This window comes from Microtus pennsylvanicus, chromosome 20, assembly GCF_037038515.1.
Source record: "Microtus pennsylvanicus isolate mMicPen1 chromosome 20, mMicPen1.hap1, whole genome shotgun sequence".
Taxonomy (NCBI): Eukaryota; Metazoa; Chordata; class Mammalia; order Rodentia; family Cricetidae; genus Microtus; species Microtus pennsylvanicus.
In genome coordinates this window covers 29,516,114-29,540,393 of record NC_134598.1, presented here as the reverse complement: position 1 = coordinate 29,540,393, position 24,280 = coordinate 29,516,114, and the positions used below count along the sequence as shown (strand labels likewise).

Sequence of the window (24,280 nt, the reverse complement as noted above, 5' to 3'; positions counted from 1 at the left end):
TTTGAAATGATTTAACTATTTATTTAGAGGCAGGGTCTCACTGTGTGGCCCTGGTTGTCTTAGAAGTCACTATATAGATCAGTTTTGTCTTGAACTCACAGAGATCGATCCTACTGCTTTTGCCTCTTGAATGCTGGGGTTAAAGCTGTGAGCCACTGTGATCAGCTAGAATGTGTATCTTAATGAATGTTTTGTTTAAACTTGAGAAGAATGTTATGTTGCGTGCTTGAATGAAGTGATGTATAATATTCATTTAGTATATGAGCATATATACATGTACAGAAATGCATATTTCTGTGTAAATATATATATATATATACAAGCACTACTTCTATATAAGTAAATATTACAATGATAAAAGTTCTATTTCATTATTATAAGCTACTTCTGTTACATAGTTTTATAAGGATGGGGAAGGGAAGAGTTCTATAGGTTGTATGATAATCTCTGTACTCTAGTGCTAGAAACACGGCCAGTGACATCCAGTCTCCTTGCACTCCTCTTTTGTGGGAGGAGCGGCAGGAGAGTGCTAGATCCTAGTGCTTTTCCGCGAGATCATAGGCTCTGTTAGCACCACAGCAGACTGGCCTCTAAGTTAAATTTTCCTTTGTTAAGACAGTTAGAATGCCCCTGTTTATTTCAGAGTGCTTTTGTGCTCCTTTTCTTTGTCATGAGAAGATTTTTTCCTCTCCTATTCATGTCGAGAATCTGATTGGTTCCAGGAAGTAAAACTCTAGAAAAGTGTGAGGCCGCCTAAAACTGGTCCTCCTGGAGTTTTTAACTCTGAGAGCTGCCTGCATCTAGCTTTCATCAGTGTTTTTTTATACTTCTGGTTATGCTGTCCTTGCCTGGAAACATTCCTACTAGTCATTTTCTTCTCTAGTGTTGAAGTCAAGTCTGTTAGTCTTGAATTTTCCTACTGGCCTCTTCGCTTTTGTAGGTGTGGTTTACCTTGTGACTTCATCTCCTGTTATATAAGAAGAGTTTTTAATTTTTTCACATTGTTCAGCTTTCTGCTTGTTTGAGTGAACCTTTTAAATGCACTGAAAATCAGGAACCTGCTGTAAGTTGATGGTTGCCTCCTCTGGCTGGCAGCGTGGCAGCTGTGTGCAGTGTCAAGATGGTCTCTGTAAAATGTAAGCCAGAATGAGCTTCTTGGAGGTTTGCCCAGAAAATCCAGAAAGTTGAATCTCTTTAGGTATTTATTTGGTCAATTGAGCAGTGGACAGTAAGGGAGAAAAGTGCCTGAAAGGACTCTTCCTACACATGCTTCTTTAAAGTATAATGTAATGGGAAGCCTAGGCAGTCCACTTCCAGATTATAGGTGTGTGTGTTTGCATATGTATATATGTGTAGACATGACAGTAATATAGCAGAGAGTATGTATTTCAAGCAAGATGGAGGGTAATTTGGTGAACAGTTTCCATAAGCCAAAAAGATCTGTTATTGTAATAGAAAGTAGTTCATGATGACCTCTAAGGGAAGGAAAAATGTGTATATAGTGGTCTGGAGAAAGGTTAATGATGTAAAAGGGACAGAACTATTTGAATTGAATTGATTTTCTTTTCCCTCCCTCCCTCCCTCCCTCCCTCCCTCCCTCCCTCCCTCCCTCCCTCCCTCTCTCTCTCTCTCTCTCTCTCTCTCTCTCCCTACCTTCCTACCTTCCTACCTTCTTTTCTTTCTTTTTTTGTGGTTTTTCGGAACAGGGTTTCTCAGTACTTTTGAAGCCTGTCCTGGAACTTGCTCTTGTTGACCAGGCTGGCTTTGAACTCACAGAGATCCACCTGCCTCTGCCTCCCAAGTGCTGGGATTAAAGGTGTGTATCACCACCGTGGCAATTTTATTTTCTTATAATAAAACATTTTCCTATCACTTTTAACTTGTACATGCAATAAACATTTAGTTACTATAGTAATTAAAGCTGGATCAGTATATTTGGGGATAGGTGAAGTGATCTTTCCTGTTCTTAGCATAGTAACACAATAGAAAAAGCTCAATATTTGTGTGCTAATTGATTTCTCATCTGAGTCTGCCGCCCACGTGCACCTTATAGTGTGTCAGAAGACCTGCAGCACCGCTCACAGATGGAATTACTGGAGGTCATCTTTGTGAAGATTGCTATTTTTCTCCAGATACTTACCTACTTCTTTATAATTTCCCCCCTAATTATTGGAAATATATATTTTATACCAGCCCCCACTCTTGAAGGTTTCCTGCAGTAACTTTGAGAAACACCTTAATAGTGAATCAAAGCTAACTCACACTGGAAAACGTCATACTTCTGATTTAATAGGCTGGTGTTTGAAGATGTGAGCTTGATGGTTGCAGAGTTTCTCACGGGAGTAAAGGAAAAGTATAAACTATTGTTCAACTTTATTTTTGCATTTGTTAACAGGTAGAAATCTAAAAACTGAACTTTAAAAATAAAAAGATAGGAAAATAAATAATTGCTAACTGTTATGTAGAACCAACTGATGCTTAAGTTGCTGAGTATTAATTATGTGCATTCCCTGTGCAGGCATGATTCGGTCTCCTGGGATTCTGCCTTAGCAAGAAGGAAGCTGGAAAAAGAAAACTGAAGCAGCACAAAACCCACAGCTTATTCTTTTCATGATTGTCAGCTGCCTTACAAATATGGACACGTTTCCTAGTTTATTTCCACCTGGTGGAGACAGTAGGCTGAATCCTGAGCCTGAGTTCCAAAATATGTTAATTGATGAAAGGGTGCGATGTGAACACCATAAGCATAATTATCAGGCTCTCAAAATTGAACACAAAAGGTAAATTACTTAAATCTAGAGATTAAGTGTGGGCAAGAAGTAAATGCTTAAAAAATTGGTACTGGAGTTGTATTGGCTGAATGTTTGCTCTGAAATATGCGGTATATTTTTTGTTATTTTGAAATGTATATAATTAACACAATATAGTGAAAATAGATTACTTCGTTCAGATCTATGATATTGAGTTGTGGATGTAGTATTATTTGAAAGTAACAAGACATAAAACATTAAATATATCTAGGTTGATAAGTGGGTTTTTTTCTTAAAATTGCTTTCAGAAGTTACAACCTTAATAATTAAATGAAAGTTTACAAATAAAATATATGTTTAATGGAATGTCTTATCTGTCTTGTTTTTCTGTAGTATTGGTTTGCTTTATATAAAGCAGTGAAATGAGATAAAATATGCATTTAAAATTGAATTCTTTTTTTAAAAATGAGGTTGCAGGAAGAATACGTAAAATCACAGAATGAACTTAAGCGTGTGTTACATGAAAAGCAAACTAACCAGGAAAAATTCCAACTGCTCCTTGAAGAGTTAAGAGGGGAATTAGTAGAGAAAATTAAAGACTTGGAAAAAATGAAGCTGCAGGTGAGAAAGTATATTTTAATTTATATAAAATTAGTCATGTTGTTATTGGAAATAAGTAGTTTCGGTAAATATGTTTCTTGCTATGTTGCTAATGGTTACTTTGCTGATCTGCAGTTGATAGATAATCCAGTCTTTCATATATTCTATTTAACTTCTTAAACTGTAGGCCCCAGCCTCATCTTAAATTGCATAAGTAATGTGGGGGTCATGAAAAGTTTTGGTAACTTCTAAAAGTTGATTCAAAATCAAACACTAATGAATCTTAGGTGTTTCTGGCAACACTCACTTGTGTTACATTGCATGATTTATCGCAGCCTCGGTTCTGAACATAAAATTTGAGTATTTTCACCGTGCATACCATCTAGCCATATACCGCCAAAAGATCATCTTCTAAAACACAATTATATGCAACAACTGGCAGTATTTTTACTACACGTACAACAAATTCTGCACTCATAGAGTTAGTGGATTGTAATTTGTTTTCATGAAAGTTGAGAGGCTTATATGAATGGAAGAAATTTTTTTGTTTCAGTTTTGTTATTTGAAACAGGGTTTCTCCATGTAGTTCTGAATGGAAGCAATGCTGAACTTGAGGCATTTAAGATACTCTTTAGATACTGTCCATTTAATCTGTCCCTTGAGAGTAAAGTCTAAATATATATTTGTTTGTTCTAAGCATATATGAGAATAAGCTTAAGGCTGAAGTGGCTGCGTTGGCATCACATATTGCAAGACAGAATTCATTATGAAAAAGGACCGTTATAGTGGAAAGGGTCAGTGATGACCTTCATCAAGTAACAGTTTCTGTACTTTATCTTTCTCATGTGGTAAAGATAGTAAAAGTTTGTACCTAATGTGTTTGTTGTAGACCTAATGAGATGGTATATATTTTATTAAGTACTTGGCACATGGTAGATACTCAAATGATAGCATTTCTATTCTGACTTAAGGCAGGAACTTGTTTGCAGTGTATCTCTAACGCTTAGACCTAGCAAACTCATGTTTGTTGAATGAATGTCAGGAATGAGTGGAATAAATAATGAAGCAAGTTTATTGTTCTGCTAATATATAATGCTGGAATTCTTTCTCATATGTGCCTAGAGTATCAGTATCTTCAAAGTTGTTGTCTAGTTTTCTTTTATATCTGTTACAAATTCATCTTATCCCTCAAAAAGGCAGGTTGAAGTCTTAATCCTTCAGTATATGATCTCATCTGAAAACAAAGTTATCTCAGGCATTATTGTTGATGAGGCCATACTAGAATACGGCGAGCCTTTAGACCAGTCTTAGATATGGTGAGCCTTTAGACCAGTCTTAGACATTTTTATAAGAAAAGAGACGAGACACAAGAGGGCACATGGGGGTGATAGAGACTGCTGTGTGCTGATGGAGGAATCTGTATTTTAATACAGTAGCAGAGCTCAGGAAAAGGCAAGGAACAATTATTGTAGATTTCAAAGGGATCGTTGCTTGCTAATACCTTGATTTGAGACTTCAAGCCCCCTAAACTCTGAAACAAACTTTTCTGTGTTTTGGTTTTGTCCCCCCCCCCAAGGTTTTAATTTTCTTTCATGACCTAGAAAACTAAGATACCATCTAAAATAGAGCAGATTTTATAAAGGGCTTTCTGTCTTCTGCTTCAGTGCTTTTACTAGTAGAGAACCCTAATCAACTTTTGCTTTGGGATGGGGCCTCCTTCCCATGCTGGCTGGCAGTGCTCCTGAGTGAGATTTTCCTCTCTTGGCCTATTCTGTGTCTGGAATTATAAGCAAAGCCGAGCCACCTGGTTCACTTAAAAATTTTAAATTACTTTTATCTTAATATGTGGGTGCTTTGCCTGCATGTAAGTCTGTGTATCACGTTTGTCTAGTGCCCATGGAGACCAAAAGAAGGTGTTGGATTCTGTGCTGGATAATTTTATGTCAACTGGACACAAGCTGACGTCATTTGAGAGAAGAGGGAGCCTCAGGTCAGAAAACACTTCCAGAGGAGCAGGCTGTAGGCAAGCCTACATTTCCTTAATTAGTGATTAAGGCCTAGCCTGATGTGGGTGGTGCCATCCCTGGACTGGTAGTCCTGGTTTGTATAAGAAATCAGGCTGTAAACAGCACCTCTTCATGACCTCTGCACCAGTTCCAGCCTCTAGGTACCAACCCTGTCCTGACTTTCTTTGATGATGAACAGCCGTGATATAGAAGTGTAAGCCAAATAAACCCTTTTCTCCTCAACTTGCTTTTGCTCATGGTCTTTCATCACAGGAATAGAAACCTTAGCGAGGACAGATCCCCTGAAACTGGAGTCGAAGAAGCTTGTGAGCTGAGATTTGGGTGCTGAAAATCAAACCCAGGTCCTCTGGAAGAGTAGTCAAAGCTTTCAACCACTGAGCCATCGCTCCAGTCCCTAGCTAACTTTTAAAAATAATACATTATTATTTATAGATTAGTATATGTCAGACATTTTCTTCCTTGTGTTGAAGTGAAATGCTATGTGATCTTATTTGTGTATCTTTTGGATGGTATAACTTACCAAAAAACCTTGGGTATTACAGGATGCAAATGTTTGCTGACAAATGTAATTCTTCTAGGAAAGCTTGTGTTTTACTAACATACCTGCTTTTATACATATACATACATCATACATATATTTATATATATGTATAGTCAGATAACTATCACAATATATAAATGGACTTGCTACTGTATTTACTACTCTTGTAGAGGACATGAGTTTGATGCCCAGCACTCATGTCCAGCTTACAGCTGCCTGCAACTCCACCTGTACACACCATGGGCACCAGCGCTCACATATGCATACTACATACACACACACACACACACACACACACACACACACAAAAACATACACTTAAAATAAGCTAAAGAAATACACAAGAGGAGGAGGAAGGGAAGGATTGATTTAGCTATTTGCTTTAATGCTTGTTTTTAATTTGTACAAATTATGTTAAGAAAACTTTAGTAAATTGAGCAGTATCTACAAGAAATATTTAAGTGGAGGATTATGAAAGATGATGTTTAGAAATAAACAACTTTTTATCTAGCATTAAAAGTATGCCGATGTAGCATTGACTGCTCTAATGACTTTTTTTAAGATTTATTTATTTATTATGTATACAACATTTTGCCTCCATATATGCCCACATGCCAGAAGAGGGCACCAAATCTCATTACAGATGGTTGTGAGCCACCATGTGGTTGCTGGGAATTGAACTCAGGACCTCTGGAAGAGCAGCTAGTGCTCTTAACCACTGAGCCATCTCTCTAGCCCTCTACTGACTTTCATAGGCAAAGATACAAAAACCATTCATTTAAAGAATTTCTGCATTAGTAGTCAACAGGAATTAAAGTACCTACCCCACAGAGACATTGCAAAGATAGTATTAGTGCTTTGATGTGTAACATGTAAGTGATCTGTACCTGTCAAGCTATTATCGCAGATTAAGTGTTCCGTATGTGAAGTGTGTGGAACCAGAAGTAGTTAGATAATTGAATTCTTCAACCTTTGGAATATTTCATATTTCATTGATTGAGTACCTCTAATATGAAAATTTGAAGTCCAAAATGCTCCAAAATCTGGAATTTTCCGAGCATTGATACGGTACAAAAAGCTACAGCTTTGGAACATTTTGAATTTCAGATTTTTTATGGGCCTTAATCAAAAGTGTGTCTTACTGATCAAATAATTCCTTTTTAAAATCCTCAAGGGTGAGGAATAGCAAAGACGTTCTCCTGCCAGCTCTGAAGAAGTAGACTTCATATGAAGTAGCAATGTGACAGATGATGGACAGCTCCCAGGAGCTGAAGACCGTAGTCCTATCAGCATAAGAGCTGAACTCTCCTAATATAACTAGTAACTAGTAGAGAACTCCTGGTCCCAGGCGAGATCAACCCTTTAGCTGCATTCACTTGACATTAAATAGAGAACATAATTTAGCTGTGTCTATACCCTAACCCAGTGGCTCTCAACCTGTAGGTTGTGACCCCTTTGTGGGGTGCCAAATGACCCTTTTACAGGGTCACCTAAGATCATTGGAAAATACCTAAGACAGGTGTTTATAGTATAATTAATAACAGTAGCAAAATTACAGATATAAAGTATCAGTGAAAATAATTTTATGGTTGGGGTGACCACAACATGAGGAATAGTACTAAAGGGTTGCAGCATTAGGAAGGGTGAGAATCACAGCCCTAACCATAAATATTGTAAGATAATACAGGTATGTAATTGGAGGTCTTTATTTTGATGTCATTATGGTACTCAGGTTTTGGTGCTTGAAAACTGGCTGCAAATGTAACAAATGCCTCAAACAATGGAGTCATTTTAGAACTGGAAAGGTGGTAGAAATAAGAATTGTGAGGATTACCGTACGGTTTAAAGCAGTCTAGGAAGGCCTAAATGATTGTCATAATCTGCACTGTAAGGTTCAGAAAGAAATGAGAACGTGTTCTTGGAAACTAAAGAGAAAGAGACTACTTGTTGAACATGTTGTGTAGTGCATGAAGCTTAGTGTCCGTAATTGTGTAGAAAGCAGAATTTGTTAACAATTCTGGATGTATGGCCGAAAAGATTTATAAGTCCTAGTATATATGTTCAAAAATGTTATAATGAAAACCATTGTTTTCTATAATATTTAAAAAAATTAAAAGAGGGCTGGAGAGATGGCTCAGAGTGTAAGAACACTGATTATTCTTCCAGAGGTCCTGAGTTCAATTCCCAGCCACCACATGGTGGCTCACAACCATCTGTAAAGAAATCTGGTGCCCTCTTCTGGCCTGTAGGCACACATGCAGACAGAACATTGTAAATAAATAAATAAACACATCTTTAAAAATTTTTTTTTAAAAAATTAAAGGAAATTGAAAAAACTATTGGGGTAAATAATAGCAATACTAAGAACACGACAGTGACTTATCATATTGACTAATTAGCCTAAACAAAGAGTTGAGGGACTGGAGAGATGGCTCAGTCAGTATCATTTCTGCCATGTAAACATGAGGTCCTGAGTTCTGTTTCCCAGCACTCTCATAAAAACTCTGGGCATGGTGGTCCTCATCTGTAATGCTGGGTGATAGTGCTGGGTTATGCGGGAGATAGAGAGGAAGAGCCTTGAAGCTCCCCAGCCAAATCAGTAAAGGTTCTGTGAAGAAACCCCATCTTAAAAAACATAAAAGGTGGAGAAGAGATTAAGGACACGTGACCTATGAACTCCACACATGTGCATATTTGTGCACTTGTACACATATGTGCATATATTTTACAACAATGTACATATCTCCCCCCATGAACAGAGATCTAAAAGTAAAACATAGGTTGTGCCACTTGGTTGTTTGTTTTTGTTTTTTTCCTTATTCTCTTTTAGTAAAATGTGAAACATAAAAGATTAATTGAAGGAAGAGCTCTTGAAGAAAAAGAAAATAGACTTGGTATTCAAAAAAGTTCTCTGCCTTTCCAAATGATAAAAATGCTAAGCAGCAGAAGTATATTGAAATTGTTATAAAGAGACCAGTTGCAGCCATACCTTAGGATCTCAGAGTGAGCAGAACAGAATAATCACATCAAGGGTCTCGTCAAGTGAGCATAGATTTCTCCTCTCTTCACTCAAACCAGAGGGCCTCTCGGAAGTCTGAAGTATTGTCTCAGCCATCTCAGGCAAAACATAAAAATACAAATAGGATTATATAAAAAGGTTTGCACACATGGGCTTTGTTTATTGGAGTGAAATCCTTAGAAATTCCCACAAGACCCAGAAAGATTTTGAGGCATTTACTTGGGAGAAGCTCGGCTTACTTGGACTGAAATGGACTTAGAAAGTACAAAGTAATAGAGGCGTTTGTATCCACAAAATCTCTATTGGCAAAAGTAAGACTGTTAAACCTAATGGGTTGCAGACACGTGCCTCCTGTCATGCAAAAGAAAGGACAGCCTCAGACAAAAACTAAGAGCCTGCCAGACAGTGGTGGTGCCTTTAATCCTCACGTTTGGGAGGCAGAGGTGGGAGAATCTCTATGAGTTCAAGGCCAGTCTGGTGTACCGACTGAGTTCCAGGACAGCTAGAACTATTACACAGAGTAACATAGTCTTGGGAAACCAAACCAAAGCAAACAAAATCTAAGAGCTCAGAAAGCTGAGCCATGAGCCACAGAGGCTTTGAAACAGAATCAGTGGAAGTCTAGTGCTTGGCTACTGGATTTCAGAATTATTAAGGACCAGTGACTTCCTTATTTATTTATTTATTTATACATGACTGAGACACTATGCCCTTTTCCCTTCCCCAATCCATGTTTCTCTCTAATATATGCTTATGAATGTTTTTCTGTTTCCCAAGGACTTTAAAAAACCATTTATTGTAGTGTGGGACTGTTGTTGAGATTTTCCCCAGCTTTTATGTGTCTGAAAAAGTTTTACAAAAATATTTTCACTAAATATTGAATTCTTACCTGACAGTTTCCCCCCTCTAATTCCGTAAAGATGTTTTTTTTTGGTTTGTAATCAGGTTTTCATTTGTGTTTCACGTAGCAAAGGTGCAGTCATTCTGACATTTGAGTCTTTGGTATCTTTCCCCCACCCCCATTGCCAGCTCTTTACTACTTTTGAACAATTTTGGTTACATAACTTTGCTCCTTAGTGCTTGGGATTATAGAACTTCATAGGTCTTGAGTTTTTATTGGTCTTATAGCTTTTAACCAAACAAAATTTGGAGGTGTTCTATCTATAATTTTTTTCTCTTTTACCTCTTGAAGATTGAAGTGTGCTCTTAATGCTAATCATTTGACATTCTCTTCTAGCTCACTGAAATTCTGTTGTTAACTTAGTTTTAGTCTTTCCCTTTTTTCCTGTATTTCGTTTCAGAGAATTTCTATGGTGTTCACTTTAGTCAAGTTCATTGATGTTTTCTTCTGCATTGTCTATTCTAAATTAGTCCCAGACAGTATCTTTTGAAACTCAGAATTGTAAATTTCATCTCCATAATTGTCTCTTTATATTTTTTCTAATCTCTTTAACATATTCTGTCTTTTCTCTAGTGTTTTGAGCAGTTATGGGAACTTTGTAACAACTGTTTTAATGTCTTTCTCCGTGACTTTGGGGTCTGTTAAGGTTGGTGATTTAGGTTTTTTTTTCCTTATTCAGTATCAGGTGGTGTTCTCTGTCTTCTCGTGCTTGAGGACTTTTTATTGGATGCTAGACTCTGTTGGGGGTTGGCTATTTCTGTGCTCCTCTGATGTTCTTGATCTTTGACAGTTGCATGGTTCAGGCTTTGCTCTGCGGTCAGAGACACCTGTAGTATGAGGCTTGTTTCCACTGCTGAGACAAGGCGTACACGACTTTCCTTTATTTGTGAAATTAAGTTTTTCCTTCTGGCTTTGGGAACCAGGCATTATTCACTGGCTGCTTGAGCTCGAGTGCTCACCTCTCTTCTTTCCTTGGCTTACGTAGTTTCCCCAGATGCACTGGTAAGTACTGTACTGAATGAGTCCAAGCCTTTGCAGAGCTCAGCGCTCTGGGCATGCCCCTCTGCTCCTGAATTCTTCCTTTGCTTCCTCAGGACAGGGAGTTTATGAGCCTCTGCTGTGCCCTGGATCCGCTCAGTGTTCACTTCTGTCTGGGATTTTAATAGCTATTTAAATTTTTTTCTTCATGATTTGGCTGAGATATCTAGCTTTTTATTATTGTGGATAGAGGTTTAAGCCTTTCATTTTTAATTAGCTCTCACTTACGGAAACCTTCAACCTGTACATGAACGTAGAGTGACATAATGTATCCTCATGTATTCAGCACCATTATCGTATTTGAACCATTGCTTTTCGCTGTTACCAGTCTGTTTTGTCATTCTCTACACAGTGATTTGAGTAAGACCATATTATTTCAGTCTTGACTTACTCAGTATGTATCTCTGTTACATACCCAGGTGACCACCCTTTAAAAGTATAACTCATATTTTTACTACACTGAAATTCATATTCTGCAATACCTTTAGCGATTCATCTTTGTTCTGATTTCCTTAATTTTTCTAGTTTTCCTTCTCTTTATAATTAAGTTGTTTAAAATAGGATCCTATTAACTTATTCCTTTTAGTTACCATCCTCCTTAGATGGTCTGTATCACCTTGACTTGACACTAGTTATGCCTGATTTCTCTAGTCATCTTCACTGCTTCTCCTCCCATAGCTACAGGGTTTCTCCTGCCAAAGCTTTTGCTTCGTTTATTCCTAAACTCCCAGCTGTTGTAGTATGCTTTATTCTTTTTCTCTCCCTCCCCTGTCTTCTCTAGTCTCCTCTTCTTTTTGATGGTCTGTTTGTGTACCCCATACTGACATTGAACACAACACATTTTTGTCTTCCTTTCTTGAGTGCAGAGGTCATAGACCTGAGTCAGCATACTTGGCTTGTTAGTGCTTTGGCTTTTCCTGTGTGTGTGTGTGTGTGCGCGCGCGCATTCATTCTACCTAAAATATCTTTTCTCTTTGATTTTAATTTTTAATAGCTTTTATTTGCCTACTTTATTACTTGTGAATGATTATTTTTTCACAGCAGAATTTGAATTTATTATGGGAAGATGCATGCTTCATTCTGAGTCTTTGTCACCTTTAGAAAGTTATTTAGGGTCTTTGCTTCAGTGTAGCCTCTTTTGGGGGGGTTGTAGATTAGCTAAATTGCTGCATGTAAGAACTCAGAGCACAGTTGTATGTAAATGATCATATATTACATAATGTTTTATATTTAGAAGACTTTCATTCAGTAGAGTGTAGTATTTCAAGCAACTGTGAAATATTGAATAAACGAATAAAGTTGTACATTATTCATGTTTTCAAAGAAACTCATACAAATATGAGACATTATTTTTCCAGCCAGTGTTTGTTCATTTGTTCTTTTATTGATTCATGAAACAGGAATTCAGTAGTTCCTATATGGTAGGATTGATGGAACGTGTTGGAAAAATAATGACGAATCTTAGCGACAAGGAGTGTGCCCATATGTTGCTTACATAAATATTAATTATTCACTGAAGTGAGTGCTGTAAGAGTATGACAGAATAGAGCCAAAATTAGTTTTGCTGGTCAGAATAACAGCTTTTTAAAAAGAAATTGTCCTTAATTTTTTAAAAACTTTTTATTGATTTTTTTGAATTTTACACTATGTATCCCAATCCCACTCATCTCCTGTCCCCTCGTTTCTGCCATGCAGCCTCACCCCACACTGAATAAAACGAAATTTAAAAACAAAAAAACCAAAAACAAACAAAAAATCTAGTGTGGAAGCTGTGGTGTGACCCAGTGAGTCACAGAGTTTACCTTAGTCCATATATCTTTACTTATATTCATTGCAGTGAGTCACTGATGTGGTTCAAGGCCTCTAGAGGGCTTCTGCTACACTATCAGTATTGGGGCCTCACTGGGCCTGCTCTTGGATATCGAGTTGTTGTGCCATGGAGATCCTGTAGCTGTGGTTCTGCAGGTTCAGCTCCTTTACATTCTCTAGCAGGTCAAGATGAGGTGGGGTTTCTTGTGAACTCCCCCATAGCCCTGGTTCTGATTTGGGGTGGTAGCTGGGTTGGTCAGCCAGCTTGCTTTCCCTCATGTCACCACATGGGCGAGCTCTCCAGCACTGCTCCCCCAGTGCAGCAGACAGCAAGGAGCAGGGCCAGTTCCCCTGCTCTCACCGACCACCCTGGTTCACCCCCACACACCACCAGAGCCAGCTCTACTGTTTTGCCCAAGCGAGGTGCTGGGCCCACTTTCCCAGTTGCTGCAGTTTGTGAGGGCCAGGGCCAGCTCTTCCGTTCTCAGTGTCCCTGAGGTTGGCTCTTCTACCTGCTGCCGGTGGCAAGAGTTGGGTATGGGGAGGGCAGGTTTCCCTCACCCATGTCATCACATGACATACCCGAGAGGGAGCAGGGTCCCCTTTTTTGCTTTCATATCCACAGGCTGGATCTCCTGAGCTCCCCCTGCCAACAGGGTCTACTCTAGTGTGCATCCCAGGCAAGGTATAGGGGCCTCTCTCCCAAGTGCTCCAGTTGCTGAGGCGTAGGGCCAGTTCTTCCTATTGCTGCAGCCATGAGGAGTGGGGCCAATTCTGTGTAGCCCTATCTTCTCAGGCTTAAGTGGTAGTAGGAGCCGCTGGCTATGATAGACCACGACTATGTTAGTGCCATTGACCCAGAATGGCCCCTGGCAGCAGCACAGACCCAGATGACATCATGGCCCCTGGTGGCAGTACAGGCCACCCAGATGTATATGGTACAGCAGAGCCTCAGCACTTGGATACCAGCATGGCCCTAAGTGACAACCCAGGCTCCTGAAATCTGCAATAGGCAATGGCTTCTGACATGGTACTTAGAAGCAGCAGGGGCCCAGGATGTCACCATGGCCTTGGGTGACAGCGCAGGTCACCCAGACAGGCATGGAATCAGTGGTGGCGTAGCCCTTGAACGTACACATGACCCCAGGTGGTGACCCACATCCCAGACATTGACATAGTCTTTGATGGCAGCAGGAACCTCAGACATCAGCGCAGACCTGGCTGCAGCAGGGCACAGACCCAGACATGGCCCTAGCCATAGCCTGGACCCTATATTCTTAATTTTTAATTAATTTTAATAATGTAACTGCATTATTTCCCCCTGCTTTTTGAAAATAAAACTGAAGAATTTTCTGTGGTATTACAAATTACTACACCTTTATTTTATATTTAGAAAATAGACTATCGGTCATTGTATCTACACAGTAGTCTTAGCTGAGAAGTAAATTCTTAACAATTATAAAAATTATCAGTGGTTTTTCTTTTCTTTTTTTTCTTTTTGAAACAGAGTTTCTCTACGTAACTCTGGCTATCCTGGAACTTTGTAGAACAGGCTAACCTCGGACTCAGAGAGCTGCCTGCCTGTGCCTCCTAATGCTGGGATGTGTGCACCATCATGGCTCAGTTAAAAATTATAAGTGGATTTTTTTCATTAGTCATATTGACATCTCTGAGACCAAGATTGAGATTCTTAAGTTGTTATTTCAGGGATTGGTTGTTTTGATCTTGTTCTCTTCCACCTGTGTGTGTATGCATATTTTCACACACTTGTGAAAACACCTTTGAGAGCATGTGTGAGAACACATGCATGTATGAGCAAATGCATGTGGAGACCTGAGATTGATGCTGAGAATTACCTTCAATTGCCCTTCTTTCTTATTCATTGAGATGAGATCGAGGGCAAACCCAGTGCTGGCTGATAAAGGCTAGTCTTGTTGGTCAGCTCGCTTTGGGGAATCCTGTCTCCACCTTCTGAGTCTGGAGTTATAGGCATTGCCTTTGTGGCAGGTGCTTTCACTGCTAAGCTGTTCCCCCAGCTCTGATAAGTCGTATTTAGTGATTATACAAATTAACCAAAGTGTAAAAATGTCTGTAATTATACTTGTCATAGAAGAGACTTTGAAACTCTTCATTTTTGTATTTATAGTTGTTTGTTTTTTTTCCTTATGTACTAGGTATTAACACCACAAAAATTGGAATTGGTAAAAGCCCAAATACAGCAAGAATTAGAAGCTCCAATGCGAGAGCGTTTCCGCACTCTGGATGAAGTAAGTAATGAGGTAGAATAACTGCATTCATCTTTATCCCTCCGTGGAAAGCATTCTTGATTTACCTAAATCTTCTCCATGGCAGTCCCTACAGTGGTCTCTGAGGCGTTAATAGGATTGGACTCCATTATCTCTCTCTTTTCCTCCTCCATCTACCCTGGCCTCCTGATATTTGATTGTTAGTCAAGAAATGTTGGGATTCAAGAGTCTTTGCATTAGTGCTGCATCTGCCTTGAATATTTTTTAGATCTCTTTGGCTGACTCCTTAATCTCTTGCAAATCTGTCCAAAAATGTTAGTCCTTCACTCTGCCTTCTTTGACCGTTTCCTATCCCATTTCCCTGCTAAATACTGCAGCCTGAGAGCCTGCTTTCCTGCACTAAACTTTTGGAGTTTACTTACCTCCCTATTTTTGTTTTTCTGTGATACTTGTTACCTTATAAATGCTAATTTGCCTAATTATTGTGGCTTTCGTTTTAGCACTTCTAGAATGGAAAACACAATAGAATGCTCTGAGCACTTCCTTTCTTTTGGTTCAAGGAAGAACTTGTGTTTTGTTCACAGGTTCCTGAGAATGGTTCCTAACATACAGTAGGTGAAATGATATTTGTCAACTCAAAGGATGGATTTGTTACTTTCCTGTTGCTTTGGTACCCTGACAAAAGCTACTTAGAGAGGGAACAGTTTGTTTTGGCTTCCAGTTTGAGGCTGCAGTCCAGGATGGCGGGGGAAGGCAAGATGGCAGGGTCTTGAGGCAGCTGCCCACTGCGTCCTTAGCCAGGGGAGTGGAGACGGATGAATGCCCGTGCTGAGCTCTCTGCCCCTGCTGCTGCCCTCACTGGAAGGCGGATCTTCCCACCCTCAGTGAACCTACACTGGCTAGCCCCTCACAGGTGTTCGCAGAGGCTAACCTGATCTAGAAGTGTGCTTGGAGGCCTTTCTCCAGATGATTCTACATCCTGCCAAAGACAATCGATATTAACATCACACAACCTCAAAAAGAAAAGTGCTCCTATTTTTACTTTGGGAAATTATATTACTAAATGTTTGATAAAGAGGACAGGAAAAGACTGTAGAGAATGAATTAGGTACTGGCGTAGATATTTTATATGCTAACTTTTAACAAATCAGCTCTTATGTGTGTCAATTATTTCTGTTTTCTTCAAAATGTACCCTTTTGGGAGATTGGAATAATCTGAAATACTGCCATTGTGCAGGAAGATTTGCAAAATTCTCTTTTGTAATGATTTATTGATTGATATCCTGATTTTTCAAACATGCCCCTAATGGCAATATATCTTAGTGGCAGGGTATCATGCTTTGGAAGTAGATTGAATTTTTTTTAAATAAAATTACTCATACCAAGGGTAAGTATTCAAGTTAAATAAGAACAGGTTTTTAAATCTTAGTATGTATTTTGTATAACATCAGCACAGCTGTTTTCTTATTTTATAGATTTGTTTAGAAGTCTTTCAGCTAAAGATTATTGAACTATTATTTTAGGAGTCTTACTTCCCTTATTGCCTAGTTTCCTGGTGCTTATTGAAATAGAATCTTTCATACCTGACTGCTCTGTTGCCTAAGTTTCTTGTTGAGTATTCAGGGTGCCAGCAACTTTTTTAGGTTGTTTGGTGACAAGATTAGAGCACCTTTGGTGTTTCTGGTAGATGATGAGCCATGGATGTTGTGTTCTTCAGGCTAGTGTGTTTGAGTTGAACGGTTGTAATATATGACTAAGCCTTAAGTTAGTACACTAAGTATTCAAATAAGTTTTTTTCTACTTTGAGATTATCTAGTCTGTCTTTTAGAGAGGGATGTCTTACACTTTGTTAAACTTGTTAAAATCTAGCCATATTTTGAAAGACATGCCACATTCTTAACTAAGATTTTTAGTTCAGAGGTGGTGACTTTTGTGACATTAAATATTTGATAGCACAGTGAAAATCTGTGAAGACAGAGCATAACTTGAATGGTAATTCATCTTATTGGTGCATTCCAAGGAGGATACTAATCTGCTTTCTTTTTCTTCTTTTTCATGGGTAAAGTGTATGCATATGGTGTGCATGGTGTGTGCACCCTTGCATGTGGTGTGTGGGCACATGTTGAAGTGCATGTGTGGAGGACAAAGCTGCTATCAGGGTCCTTTGGTTACTCTGCCTTATTCACAAGGCAGGTTCTCTTATTTGAGCCCAAAGTTGTCTGGTCAGCTGGTCTAGCTCCTGGGCTCCCATGGTCCTTTCTCTGTCTTCTGGTGGCTGCAGTTACTAGCATGCCCTCAGGTCCACCAAACATTCCCATTGGTTCTGGGCATCAGAGCTGCTGAGCCAACTCCCTTGCGCTCATATATATTTCTGTTAAGCTTATCTTTTCCTTTCAGAATGGCTGTTAATAAACTAAAAATTATACTGTACAGTGATTTTTGGAGAAGGTACAAATTTCACTTTCAGATTTGTCATGCATCATAATCTCTTTGTAATTTAGGAAGTGGAAAGGTATAGAACTGAATATAATAAGCTTCGCTATGAGCATACATTTCTCAAGTCAGAATTTGAGCATCAGAAAGAAGAGTTTACTCGTATTGCAGAAGAAGAAAAAATGAAATATGAATCAGAGGTAAGTAATTAGTTATGCTGGTTTATCAGAGATTGTTGTAGTAAATTTTATGATTACATATTTTTATAAGTTCCAAATTACACAAGCTGATTGTGTAATTATGTTTTATTAGTAAAAGTATTTGTTTTCTTTTGTTCTTTGTCAACAATTTTTTGTGAGTGTTTTTCTTTGACTGTTTGTCACCTGTTTTCTTTTGTCAGTTTTATTAGCCAGTGGAGATAGATAAATCACACAGCCTCATGTTACCCATAGCCTTGGAGAGACAGTTTTCTCTGTAAACATTACTTACGTGATTCCTTATTTAGTACAGTCCTCTATTTAGGACCAAGCACCTCCTAGGTAGCTCTGGTTTAAGCCTTTGTACCTTGTTGATGTTGCTCTAAGCTGTCACCCTCAACTTTTTTTGACATCCGCATGCAGTGCTTCCTACAGTGCCTCCTCCTAGTTCATCTCTATTGCTTTGGGCAGCCATTTTACTCATTTTGCAGTTTGTCTTTGACTTTTGCTAAAACTGTTTTTTTTTCCTTTTATTCTCTATTTACTCTTAATTTCTTTATGATAAAAAAAACAAGTAGCAATTCTGTTCTAACATTGATAAAAAAACTAGGCAGATATTTGTATCAGTACACTATATACCATATAGAAATACAGCTACATGGTATTTATATCATTGTGCTTATTTGGAATTAAAGTATTCTTACCTTCCTTTACCAGTTAAAAATATCCTTAGTGTTTTAGCTATCTAAAAAAGCCAAGAGCACAGTACTTGGCTTAGACTGATTTATTATCAGTGAACAGTTTCTTGATTGTCAGTAAGAAACTATTTAAACTCTTGATCAGTCAAGTTCTTCAGCATAACAGTCCTTGAACACTATGGATACTTAAAATGATTTTTTTTCATTTAACTCTGTTTCTTCTCACAGTTTAAAATGCTTTATTTAGGTATAATTTCATTTTAATTTAATAGTAAGATGAGGAAAAATTTATTCATTTGAAATTAAAAAGCTGAAGCATAAGATAACAAATTGTCAGAAATTTTACAAAGTCTTCAGCCAGCTCAATGGTAAAAGTAGATAATCCTAACATTCCTATCTCAGCTCACATGTTAGAGTCTTAAGTTAGAAATTATTAATGATTTGAGGTTATCACACTGATTAGTGGTCACCTGTTTTAGGGTTTTGATTGCTGTGAAGAGACACTATGACCATGGCAACTCTTGTAAGAGGAACAGTTATTGGGGTGGCTTGCTTGCAGTGTTAGAGGTTCAGTCCATTACTATGACAGGGAGCATAGCAGCATGCAGGCAGAGGTGTTGGAGGAGAAGCTTAGGTCTTACATCTTACAGGCAACAGGAAGTTAGCTGAGACGATGGGACAGTTTCCTGATCATAGAAAACCTCAAAGCCTGCCCCCACAGTGACACACTTCCTCCAACAAGGCCATACCCACTTCAACAAAGCCACACCTCCTAGTAGTGCCATTCCCTATGAGCTTTTGGGGGCCAGTTACATTCAAACTACCACACCACCCAACAGCTTCAGTTTTGTTAATTGTTCAGCTCATGGATACCTATCTGTGACTGGAAAAGGCTTCATTCAAATCTGTAAGTATGACAGACTATGACCTGTAAGGATTCTGTTGTGGAAAATAGAAATGATAAGGATTTTCAACTTTGATGTGAAATGAAGAGTCAGAGTATGTTGACAACTTCTGGGGTTCTTTATTGTGCTTTAATTTAGATTTGCTTTTGAAATCAGTTGATGTGTTTACTTGGTAGTGATTGTATGTATTCTTCAGGCTCTTGATTTTGTTGGCTTTTCAAAAAAAAAATTGATGAAAAGAAATAGGTTGACAGAGGTTTCTGTCCCACCAAGTCCCATAGCCATTTAGTCCCAAATAAACACAGAGGCCAAATTAATTATAAACTGATTGGCCTATTAACTCAGACTTTATTAACTAACTCTTACATTATACATTAACCCATTTTTCTTGTCTGTGTTAGCCACATGACTTGGTACCTTTATCAGTGAGGCATTCTCATCTTGCTTCCTCCATGTCTGGGTGACACCTGCAGAATCTGCCTTTCCTCTTCCCAGAATTCTGTTCTGGTTGCCCCACCTATACTTCCTGCCTGGCTGCTGGCCAATCAGCTTTTTATTAAACAAGTACAAGAGACAAATCTTTACAGGATACAAGACCATTGTCCCACAGCTACACTCCCCCCCGCCCCCCCCCCCCGGTTTTTTCAAAACAAAAACTCTGAGTCTAATCTCCTTTGTTTAGCTTTCTTCCTCACCATTATCCATAATAACTTATAACCAACATTCTAAACAAAGGCAAACATTTAATCCACATTTGGGAATGTGGGCATAGTTTTCTAGGATACTTCCTGCTTGTTGGAGGTGCTGATCATCTTATGGGGGACCTAAAGAGAATTGAGAATTATGGTCAAGTCCTGACGGGAATATTCTGTGAGACTTGATCATCTCAGCCATCAGCCTTGAGGCTGTTCTAGATGCAGAACTCAGACATCTGGGCCATGTGCTCCTATCAGAGATTTTGCAGGGGGTCTTCCTTGATCAAACCTGATTTTTCTTAGTCCAGAATGAATCCACAGCCTCTCATTTCCTGTGGAAACAAAAGCAAAACCTCTTCTCCAAAGTAACATATCTTTTGACTTAAATTTTGAAATCAAGGCATTTTCAAAATATATATGATTAATCCAGCAACATTTATAATCAAATGTCTTTTAGCAGCTGTTGCTCCTTCCTCAGCTGTCAAACAATTCAAAGAAAACACAATAACATACAGTATTCATATTCTCTGTATTTTCCATCTTACGTGGCTTTTTTAAAACTCTATTTTATTTTTAATTTTATTTTTTTATCTTTCTTTTTTTAAAGACAGAGTTTCTCTGTGTATCTTTGGCTGTCCCAGAACTCACTCTGTAGACCAGGCTGTCCTTGAACTCGAAGAGAGCCGCCAACCTCTGCCTCCCAAGTGCTGGGATTAAAACTGTGTGCCACCATACCCAACTTCTCTCTCTCTCTCTCTCTCTCTCTCTCTCTCTCTCTCTCTCTCTCTCTCTCTCTTTCTCTTTCTCTTTCTCTAAGGGTTATCCTTTTTCTTTTCTCTCCCAAGCCTATATATATTTCTAAACACACTGTAAACCATTTAGAGGTTTTCTTCATCTGAATATATCTTTACTGTATAACTCTTTTTCTGACCACATGAGTCTTTAGTTTGCTAAGCAGTATGGCCAGGATTATAGTCCTGGCTTTGACAGCTTGATCCACCCTATTCCTTAGCTTTCTGAGAGTCTAGCCTCATGGCCGAGGTACTGGCTGGGCCATGTTTATTGCCACAACTCAATGGTGTTTCAAGGTCCATGCCACCACCAAGAAGCATGCTGTCGGCTATTCACAGATACCATTTAAGTGTTTGCTGATGGGTCCTCTTAAAACAGCTGCAAGGTTTTTCAAGCTAAAGCAATCAGGAAGCCTCTCTTAAATGAGACGCGCTTGCCTCTAGCAAACAGAGCCCACCCAAGAAAATGCTGCTACCATGAAGCCATGCTTAATTCTGTTCTTTTGTGTCTAGAATTACTTCCCAAACTCTCTCAGGTTTTAAGGATTTAGCTGTCCATGTTGATGCCAGAAATGTTGGTCTAAAAATGTTATTACTAATATATTTTTCTCTCTAAAAGACGAAATAATATTTAAAATGCAGATATTTTAAGGGATTGTTAAGAGCCTAGAGGAAACTTTCTGCTTTTTCTTTTCCTCAACTCATCACTTATTGTAATCGTTCAGTACACACATAGTGCTTTATACAGTAAAACTTGGTAAGGCAATTGTGGGTTATGAAATAGCAGATATAATTTCAGTTAGGGTTTATAGGAACAAAAATGTAATTTTAGAATTTCAAAGTGGAGTCTACCTATACTACTTTCATTTTTACAATTTAGACTTGTGTAAATGTATAAATTCGAATACTAAAATGCAGGCAAATGCTATTTTATTGTACTTGTTGCACTTTGCTGTTGTTATCTTTTCATAACACAAATTGACGTTCTATGACATCCCTGAGTTGAGCAAATTTATTGGTGATAGTTTTCAAACAGCTTGTTTTCTTCCTTGTTTCAGTTGTTCAGAATACTGGTAATATTGTGGCAAGCGTCATACTGTTTCAGACCTTTTCATTAGTGTATCTGCTATTTAGATGTGTACTATGCTGATTGTTTTTGGTTGTCATGATCTGCTGATGTAAGGGGTTGAACTTAACCAGGAAATGTTGTGGAGTCTAAACATACCACTGACTCACTATTCTTCTTGCCTGGTCTCCCTGTGCCCTGAGCCACAATGATAATAAAATCAGGCCACTTAATATTCTACAGAACTTCTATGTGAGACATCCTTTGAGGGTACATTTCCATGCTAGGAAGACCACCTAGTTCTCCTCTCTCTTAAAAGGTTTTATTGGCCAGGTGGTGGCCTTTAATTCCTGTACTTGGGAGGCAGAGGCAGGTGGATCTCTGTGAGTTCAAAACCAGCCTGGTCGACAGAGTGAGGCTGGGTACTGCCAGGGTTACACAGAGAAACCTTGTCTTGCCTCCCCCTCCCCCCAAAAAAGTTTTTACTAACTCCCAATAGCTCCAAAGTGGGTGATAAGCCTTTCATATATTTGTCATGAGGAAAACATTGCAGATCTAAACTTTAGCTGTTGGTAAGCTACAGAAGTTTGAAGCTAGCAGAACTTGTTTATAAAATTTAAGGTAAGGAAAATCTCAGGAGAGAGGGGCAGTTCTCTGAATTCAAGGTCAACCTGGGCCAGCCTGCTGGTCTACAAAGTGAGACTTTGTCTCAAAAAATAGATTTAAGGAAAGAGGCTGTCTGCATAGCATAAAAGTTTGAGGTCAAGCTGCAAGTGCTGGTGGGTAAGCTGCAGCCTAGCTACATCAAACAACAGTCTTCCATACATGAAGTTTCTGTTGGGTGAAGATGCTACTTAGCACCTTAAAGAGAAACCAGTGCCTGGCATCAAAGAGCAAACCCTCCTTTTAGTGTGAGGCAGATGAAGTTGATGAAGTTAACTGGAAGTGGAAGCCAATATTCATTTGCCATTCTGAAAATCCTAAAGTCTTAAGGATTGGGCTAAAATCTGTTCTGTCTGTGCCCTGTAAGAGGCACAGTGAGACCTAGATGGCAATATCAGTAGTTTATGACATGTTTGACTGATTGTTTTAAGCTTGTCATTGAGATGTACTTCTCATATAAGAGGATTCCCTTCTATATCTTATAGTCATCCTTATTAATCACCTAGCTGTTTAGTAGAAGCCTATGGCACAAGGAATGGTTTTGGTTTTCACGCTGTATTATTTATGAAACATACACCACAAAGCTAGTCTTCTCATAGGTAATTCGTCCATTGAATTTGGGCAGAATAAATCAGAAACCTTACGGAAATAATTCTCCATTTGAGTTCCATTACGAACATTTGTGGTTCATAGGAGGAGATTAAAATAGTAACATTAAACAAGAGTTTGAGAGAAGTTGATTCCAGTCCTCGTGGATGACTGAGTGTTGTTTCAAGAGTTCAGTGATATAGTAACTGCAGAGATGACATAATTAGTAAGAGTTCTCAAAGTAGAACATTAAGGTGTGACTTAAGTTTTTCAGTTTTACACTAAAGTTTGAGTAGCTGAAGAATTGCTTCTTATGGATGAGTAAAGGTTACTGCCCCTCTATGGTAGGAATTGAGCCTCTTGCAAGAGAGATAAACACTGCTACTGAATCAGCTTAGCCCAAGAAAGTGGCTCTTAAAGTGGAGTGGATCTCATGGCAATAAAGGGTTTACAGTATTGTATCAACTTAGTTGGTAAAGCAGTGGCAGGATATGAGAAATCGACTCCAGCTTTGAAAGTTCTGCTGTAGGTAAGAGACAATCACATAGCATAACATGTCCTAGAAATGTTTTTGATAAAAGGAGTCAGGTGATGTGGCTAACATCATTATGTGGTATAAGATTACCACAGCTCCCAGTCATTAGCAGTCAGCACCCTAATCAGGCAGCAGCATTAAAGGCAGTGTCTTGTGGAAAGTTCGGGTTCGCTTAATGGTGATTGTTGGCGTTTTCAGTAATGTAACACACACATTAGTTCTTTTAAAAAAGATATAGTACTTTTATACCGTGAATAGACTATAGTATAAAAGATTTTTTGTTTGTTTGTTTTTTAGACAGGGTTTCTCTTTGTAGCTTTGGCTGTCCTGGAACTCACTTTGTAGATCCCCACCCTATTGGCCTTGAACTCAAAGATTTGCCTATTGGGATTAAAGGCACCTGCCACCACTGCCTGGTTGAAATTTTTTTCTGTGTAATGAGAAACTAAAAATAATTGTGAGACACACTTTATTGGAATAATTTTCTTTACTTCATTGTCCTAAAACTGAACTTTCAAACTACCACACTATCCTTTCCTTGCAGCAGTGATTTTTATAAGAAGCAAATCAAAATAAATTTTAGTTTTGATTCAGAGTCACACAATTCTTGTCTATTTCAAGAAAATCATTAGTCTCATATTAAAACCTAGAAAGTTCCAAAACTAAATGTAAGAAAGCAACAGATGCAAATACTATATTGACAGCTATTATACTCTCATTATCTGATAATAAAGAACTTAGTTAGAAAATAACCAAGCTGGGCATGATGGTACATGCT

At 38.5% G+C, this 24,280-nt stretch overlaps 1 protein-coding gene across 3 annotated transcripts in view; it reads left to right on the top strand.

Annotated features, from left to right (window-relative positions):
* Cep83 (centrosomal protein 83) overlaps nucleotides 1-24,280 on the top strand; it is a 101,773-nt gene that overhangs the window by 24,589 nt on the left and 52,904 nt on the right. For 2 of the 3 annotated variants that reach the window (XM_075954508.1, XM_075954507.1), the window contains exons 2-5: nucleotides 2,519-2,780; nucleotides 3,221-3,371; nucleotides 14,860-14,952; nucleotides 17,433-17,564. In XM_075954508.1, the coding sequence (XP_075810623.1) occupies nucleotides 2,611-2,780; nucleotides 3,221-3,371; nucleotides 14,860-14,952; nucleotides 17,433-17,564 (546 nt within the window). In that variant the 5' untranslated portion in view covers nucleotides 2,519-2,610. The remainder of the gene's footprint in view (nucleotides 1-2,518; nucleotides 2,781-3,220; nucleotides 3,372-14,859; nucleotides 14,953-17,432; nucleotides 17,565-24,280) is intronic. The other variant, XM_075954509.1, reaches the window with a different exon arrangement.